A 7,464-nucleotide genomic window follows, 5' to 3' on the forward strand; every position below is an offset into this window, starting at 1 on the left:
GCCCTGGTTCTTCTTTGTGTCTGACCACGAACCCCAAAGCCGTGCTCCAGAGCCGAGTGTGGACCTCTGGTCTCGTCAACCACAAGCGAATCGTGAACACAGGGGTGGTTAGGGCCACCCCCCATGCGGCACTTCGGCGACAGCGGTGCTGTGCTGTCCGCACAAGGACAAGACCACCTGGCTCTCCACTGCACGACGGGGGAGCCAAGACTGGAGGACATTCCTTCCAGGGCCATCAAGAGCTGCCTCAGGCCCAGCCCTGCCCCTTAGGCTTTTACCACCACCGCTCAGCTGCTGGTGCACACCGACTGGGGGTTCAAAGCCCGGCTTCGCTCTTTTCCACAAGTAGGGCCTCCCCCTCCAGTGCCTCTTCCCTCCCCTGCAGGGAGTCCCCCATCCCCTGGGAACGGACTGGGACCTCATGGCAGACAGAGGGCGCACTCACATGCATCTCATCTCTTAGCACAGGCTGGAAGCTGCTAACGCCTCCACCCACCACACCTACATCACCCGCAGGTCCCACCAGAAACGTCTCTCCCCTGGGCCGTGGGTTCACTCAGCCCCCACGGCCTCCACAGGAAGCTAACGCTGCACCAGCACTGTCTCAGAATCCCAGAGGCCGCCTCCCAGGGCAGCACTCCTGATATCAGCAGATATCCCTGATAAGACCCCAGGACCAGGGCACTGTGAATGCCCACAGGTCTACCCACTGGCTAAGCCAGGTCCCTGTGCCTGAGGTTACATCCTTACAACCCATGACCAGGGAGGGGCAGCCCAGGGAGGGGTAAGGGGCCTGCTCCAAGCCAGCCCCAGCCCCAGCTGGTCCTGAGGAGCCGTGTGTGTGTGTGTGTGTGTGTGTGTGTGTGTGTGTGTGTGTTGGGGGAGGGTGGGTCATCTCAGGAGTCTGGTGCCTGTGGACCGTGTGGCCATGAACCAGCACCCCTGGGGCAGGACCACAGGGCAGCTCCCCTGGTCCCCTCCTTTGGGGGTGAGTATGGAAGGTATATGGGAGACCCAAGCCCCAAGCTGGCTCTCAGGCAGGAGCTCCTGCCCCCACGACACTGCTTCTCAGAAATGAACCACCCTGCAGTCGCAGACGTGGGGGGGGGGGACCCCCGGCGGGGCAGAAAGGGGACGTGTCTCTCCCTGCACTGCTCAGGAAGAGGGTCCCCATGACTCACGTGGGGGTGATGGAATAGGGGGGCAGGGAAGGGAAATGGAGGGGAGCAGGCTGGGCTGGCGGCATTGGCCAGGCTCCCCAGCACCGCCTCTGTGCACCCCATGATGCTCCAGTGGTGGCTGCGCTGTGTTTCAGACGCCCTCCCAGGAGTGCTCCCCCGCCCGCGCCTCCCGCTGGGTGCGGAGCAGAGGACCATATGGAGGGAATAATAAGACAATTAACTTTCCATTAACGAATAATGTATGGGGTTTTTAGGGAGCGAGCGGCAGCAGTCCCCACCAGTAGAGTGTTTCACACCGTGCCCCCCGCCACCCCCACCCGGACGTGCCCCACATCCTGATTGTCTGTGCCAGGAGACCAGAGGTTGCCGCGGGGTCTCGAGGGAGGCGGGGTGAGGGGTACTCTGGGGGCACAAGGAGGGGTGTGCGGGGGCTACAGGGACTCCAGGGAGGGGCTACGGTGGACTCTCTCACCACCCCATCCGGGGGTCTGGTGCAATTGGGGGTCCACCTGGCCGCGAGCTGCAGACCTGCCTCTTGGGGTGCATGTCACCACATCGGCGTGTCTCCCACCTCGCCTGGCCCTCCGAGGGCTGTTTGACCCCTGCCACCTTCCTGATCCCCGAGTCCCGCCTCCTCATCTGCCTCAGCCCCACCCCCCACCCCCCGCCCACGGGTTCACTGTCACTTGGGCCCTGCTGGGGATGCCCAGCCTCCCAGGGCGCCCCAGTGGTTGCACCCACAGCCTCGGGCACACACCTGGAGCCAGTCTGTGGGCATGCTCCCCTTTGGGGGTGGGGATTGATACTGCATAGGGGAGAGGGGTTGGGGGAGACTGGGAGGAGCTTGTGTCAAAGGCTCCTGCAGAGGGCCCTTCCCGCCTTTCCTGGGCCTGGAAGTGACCAGAGTTTGGCCCATGCCAGGAGCCAGGTCCAGATGGGGTCCCCTGCAAATAGTCATTACACAGTCCCGGGGCTCACTGAGCAGGTGATTGGGTGCAGGGGGCTCACTGAGCAGAGGACAGGGTACAGGGGGGCTCCCCGAGAAGACAGAGTGCAGGGGGCTCACTGAGCAGAGAATGGGGTGCAGGGGCTCCCTGAGCAGATGATAGGGTACAGGGGGCTCCCTGAGCAGAGGACAGGGTACAGGGAGCTCACCGAGCAGAGGACAGGGTGCAGGGGCTCCCTGAGCAGATGATGGGGTGCAGGGGATTCTCTGAGCAGGGGACGGGGTGCACGGGGGCTCCCTGAGCAGCGGGGGCTCACTGAGCAGAGGACAGGGTACAGAGGGCTCCCTGAGCAGACAGGGTGCAGGGGTGCTGTGCACCACCCTGAGTCGGAGGGCATCCCTGTTGGCCTGAACCATCCAGAGTATCCCTAAAGGCATAGCCATGGGGGTGGGCTGGGAGACTGGAGGTCTTGAGAGCCTGTGCCCTAGCCAGGTGGGGAAGGGGCTGCCCTGTGGCTCCTCTAGGCAGGCCCTGGGTCTGCTTCTCTGCCTTGACCATCCTCTCCACCAAGCGTCCCCTCAGAACGTGGCCTGGAGCCCCCAGGGGCAGCCTCACTCAGTCCCGGCCCGGGCCACAGACCTTCCCACGTCCTCTGCGGGACCCTCAGAGGGCCCGTGTCAGGAGGCCCTGGTTCTTCTTTGTGTCTGACCACGAACCCCCCTGCTTTGCTTTCCCACTAGGACCCCAGCCTTCTCCTGTGGGCACCCAGTCAGGAGGGGCGGGGTCCCTGGCTGCACTCCTCAAAGTGACCTGGGCTTCTCAGTGGGCAGACCTGCCCAGCTCACATCCTTCTCCACGGACCCCCAGGCGCCTGATGAATTATTCATCCTGATCAGTCTCATTATGTAAATGAGCTCACAGCCCAAGCATATGCTCCCTGCTCCCCCCCAGGGAGGGGAAGGGGGACAATATGGTGCTGATGGAGGATGCTGGAGAGGGGGTGCAGGAGACATCACTCAGCACCCAGGGCCTCCAGGCGGGGCAGGCTGTGCAGGGCCACACCTTTCTGACCTTTGGGGGCAGAAGTGGCTTGGGGCTGGGGGAGCTGGTGGGGCAGGCTCAGGGGGTACCGAGCCAAGCGAGGGGGAGGGGATGATGCAGGAGCTTCTACTACATGCACACTAGCCCGTGGGGCCTTCCGTGTCACCGAGTCCAGCCTGTCAGAGGTGTCCCCAGGGTGCTGTGTGAGGTCAGCAGAGAGGAAGATGCTTCCAGAGCCAGTCTGCACTGCGCCCCCTGGCAAGTGCCAGCCCTTGTGGTCCCTCCTTCTGGGGGTGGGGGTGGGGGGCCAGGGCAGGGACGGCCAGAGAGGGCAGCCCTGGGGGAGGGGGCAGCTCCCAGGACCACCCCAACTGCAGGTATCTGGGGGCAGCTCAGAACAAACTTCTGGGGACCGAGGCTGTCAGCCCGGTGGAGCTACGCCAGGGGCCCCGGGAGCATGTGCAGCTGGGTCAGGGCTCTGCTCCAAGCATCTTCCCGAGCTACCAGAGCCACACGGGCTGGGCACTTGGGCCACCCAGCATGCACTGGGAGGAGGGCAAAGGTGCTTCAGACCGGGTCTGGGGAGGGTTGTGGGGACGGGGAGGTGGGTGACGGGGGGAGGCCACAGACAGCCAGCCTCCTGTCTCCCTCCTGCCCTCACGGGGTTGTCCTCTTTCTCTGGAACCTCTCCGCTGTCCTTCCCACCCCCCACCTTGCTAGGGTGCCCGGTGCCAGGCAGCAGCCCCAGAGCTGTCAGCAGGAGGTAAGCGGCTGAGGAAGCAGGTGAGAAAAACTGGAGCAGGACACAGCCGCTGGAGAGCTGGCAGCCTCGACAGGCAGGAGGGCTGCCAGGAGGAGCCGGGAACGCCGGGTCAGCACTTTCCCTCTGCCGGCCGCCCAGCCTGGCCACAGCCACACTGAAGGGGGCCGGGCCAGCCCCTGCCTACTGCTGCCGGCTCCTCCTGTCCCTCCTTCCAGGGGAGGGCCAGCGCCCCAGAATGGGCGTCAGAGCCCCAGGCCCAGCTGGCTCTCTCTACCACGAGTCAGCTGTGTGACCTTGGTTCCTGCAGGGAGAGCAGGGGTGGGGGGAGATGTGCTCGTTGACCAAGAGTCTGGAATCACGCAGGCGCCACCAGGAAGGAGTGAGCATATTCTGGGATGGAGGATAATCGACAGGGAAACTCACATCCGATTTCTAGAAAGGGGGGGGAGCTGGCCTGGACCTGGTTTCAACACCGCGTCTCCCCAAGGGGCTTCCCAGCCACGCTGAGGGTCAGGGCGTGCAGCCCTGGCCCAGGGCATACAGCGGGCACGCCGAGCTGACACTCCACCTCTGGTCCTCGTGCCCCCCGCCCTCCCCCCCACAGAAGCTCAATGGTTCAGGCAGATCCCGGTCGAGGCAGAAATGCCTGCGCTGTTTTCTCGGTGGAATCTCGGGTCTGTTTTGCCTGCGTGGGTGACATGGGCAGCATCCTGCAGCTGGGCGTACAGAGCAAGGGGGCTGTGTGCCTTGCTGAGCGGGCACCTCACACCCCCGGACAAAACATGGAAAGCACCCCTGTCAGTGTGGGGGGGCTCCTTCCTTCACTAACCTACACGGCTGCCTTGACAGTGCCCACCTAGGGCCCCGTCCTCGCCCAGTGCTGCTCCTGAGGCCTGATGAACTCCCCTCCACAGCCATCTCTCTCACCGTGCCTTCTAGGGAAAGCGCTGCTGGCCACCCAGGCTGCCTCTAAGTCACCCAGGGGCTCACAGGAAGTGGGTGGGAAGGGGCTCATGGGCAGAGGGAATGCCAGAGAGGCCGGCCCCTCGGGGGAGAGCATCCAGCCGGCGGGTGGCCCCTGCAGTGTGAACCGAAAGAGGGATGCCCCCCTGTCACCACCTCACCCTGCCCTTGCCAACGGCCACGTTCATGGTCACCACTGGTATGAGCCAGGTCGGAGCAGCGCAGACAAGGCCCCCTGGTCCCTGGCTCGAAGGAGCGGCATCTGTTGACACCGCAGGAGGGGCATCTGCTGACCCTGCCTTGGCCAAGAACACAGCAGGGGGTCTTATGAGTGGGCCGAGACTGGGGTTCTGTGGAGCCACAAACAGAGACTCTGGTGACCTGTACAGCCAGGTCAATTATCAGCAGAGACACCCCCACCCCAACTTCACACAACCCCTGTTAGTTTCCGGCCAGCACCTCCCGGTGGTGGCCCTCGAGACCACAGCCAGACCCTCAAAGTGCCCCTGCACAGCGCTGCTGCGGCTCTCTCCCGAGCCTCCGCTACCCGGCACCAGGGCCCAGGGCCCCACAGTGACAGTGTGCAGCCTTCGGGGGGTGACGGATGGCCTGCGCCTCGTGTCACTATTTCAAACATTAACATAATCTCCCAGGATGAATGTGGCTGCTCTCGCCTAATCAATCACCCCCCCCACCCCTGATCCGGCTTCCAGCAGCTCGCAGCCTGGAGCAGGCAGCCCTGCTCTCAGGACCGCGTGTGGACCGTTCATCCCTCCGGCTTCCTTGTGCACCCCGTGCTCGGACCCCTGCCTAAAATGCACACCTCACCTCCTGGAGCCCAGCTGGGGATGGCTGGAGACCGCCCACGAGCACAGGGGGGGCGGGGGGCGGGCATCAGAGTGGACCCTGACTGACTGCGGAAACACAGGGACACCAGGCTCTTCCCCACCCGAATCCCCAACGCCAACCATTCCTGCTCCCTTTTCCTGAGCACCCCCAACCTCGCCCATCCTCTCCCACCGGGAAGAGCGTCTCTGCAGGGGACCCTGCAAGTGGCGCCAGGCTTACCTCTCGGAGCTGCTGGACGCCCCCAAAAATCCGCATCACGCCTTCGATCTCCTGCTCCAGGCGCCGGGCCCAGTGCTGCATCCTGCGTGCAGAGGAGAGAGAGGGGTCAGGAGAACCACCCGGTATGGGAACAGCCCCACCCAGGCCCCGGAGTTACTGGGAGACAGCCACCCGCTGTGAGGGCCAGTTTTCACCAGGGGAGAAGCAGAGGCCAAGCCTTTGAAGTCCAGTCACCGTGGCCCCAAACGCTGTAGGGGGTATGGGGCTGCGTGGTGGTGGTGGTGGTGGGGGATAGAGAGGGAGGCCGTTTAGATGCACCAAAGGAGATCAGCGGCTCGGCGATCTCCTTCATGTGGCAGGTGGCTCTGAACTTGGGGACTTGTGCACCACGGGAGGAGGGAAGGCACAAGGGGGACTGGCTGGATCTCAGCACCTCTCATCTCCCTTGGTCTCTGTGTGGCCCTCGGGACCCCATCTGATGTGGGGAGCGGCCAGTCTCCACCAATGCCCCCACCTTTCCACGGCTGTCAGCACGCCTGCCCGACGCGCCCCCGCAAAGGCTCCCTGTGGACCTCCTTAGCCCTTTCTGGAGGGCTGGCCAGCTCCACAGAGCAGCACCACCAGCAGATCTCCCTCCCTCGGGCAAGTGTCCCTTTGGGGTGTGTTTTCACCCATCTATGACTCTGCTGCCCCCTCTGGAATGTGGGTATAGTTTGGGGACCCCTCTTGGGGCATCATGAAAACATGAGACCAGGCGGGTCAAGGACACAGCTCAGAGGCCCTAAAGCCGCGCCTGAGCAGGACGGAGGAGGGGCAGTCACCTGGCCCCATAGCCACAAACGTGGACCCGCTCACACATCCTGTGGGTTCCCCAAGCAGAGGCCCACTGGTCCCTGCCCAGGTCCGGTCACAGAGACAATTGCCACGGCCTGAGCCATTCTCTCCTGTGGCTTCAGCTTTCTGAGCTGAGGGCCCCCGACATAGCTGAAAATGCACCCCGTTTCCCAGCCCCCCCCCAACACTCTCCCGCACAAAGGTGTGGATAAGCCATGGGGCAAGCACAGCCAGCCTCCCCCGCAGCCACAGGGTCCCAGGGTGGGGGGTTCCCTGGGCCTGCCACCTCCCCCATTGCTGCTTGGGGGCCTCAACTCCCTTTGGCTCACTAGTCCTCAGAGCCCAAGCCTCACCATGGCCCCCTGCCCCCACCGCCCCCCAGGCCCGTGGCTGAGGGCTGGGGCCTTGCCATTGTGTGCCCGGGGCCGGTTGGCATGGGAACTTGGAGCAGGAGGCGGGCAGATCACTAATTGCAATTTGCCAAGCTGAATGTCAGGACCGTGATGGAAAAAAAAAAAATCAACATCAAAAGAAAGAGGTATTAGCTTCGGCTTGTTGCTGGCTGTGCCTCAGCCCGAATCCCACCTCCGCACCCTACCGCAGGGGAGAAAGCTAACTCCGCGCCAGCCGGGCTGCAGGCCCGGCCATTGGGCTCAGAGGGGCAGCC

General features: G+C 63.9%; 1 protein-coding gene across 1 annotated transcript in view; it reads right to left on the minus strand.

Moving 5' to 3' along the window:
• CACNA2D2 (calcium voltage-gated channel auxiliary subunit alpha2delta 2) overlaps positions 1–6,044 on the minus strand; it is a 117,681-nt gene extending 111,637 nt beyond the window's left edge. The window contains exon 1 of the mRNA XM_004715242.1: positions 5,964–6,044. Within this exon, the coding sequence (XP_004715299.1) occupies positions 5,964–6,044 (81 nt within the window). The remainder of the gene's footprint in view (positions 1–5,963) is intronic.
• Positions 6,045–7,464: the final 1,420 nt, after the last annotated feature.

The sequence above is a fragment of the Echinops telfairi genome, unplaced genomic scaffold (genome assembly GCF_000313985.2).
Source record: "Echinops telfairi isolate 266 unplaced genomic scaffold, ASM31398v2 ScPeMD7_7420;HRSCAF=8458, whole genome shotgun sequence".
Lineage (NCBI taxonomy): Eukaryota > Metazoa > Chordata > Mammalia > Afrosoricida > Tenrecidae > Echinops > Echinops telfairi.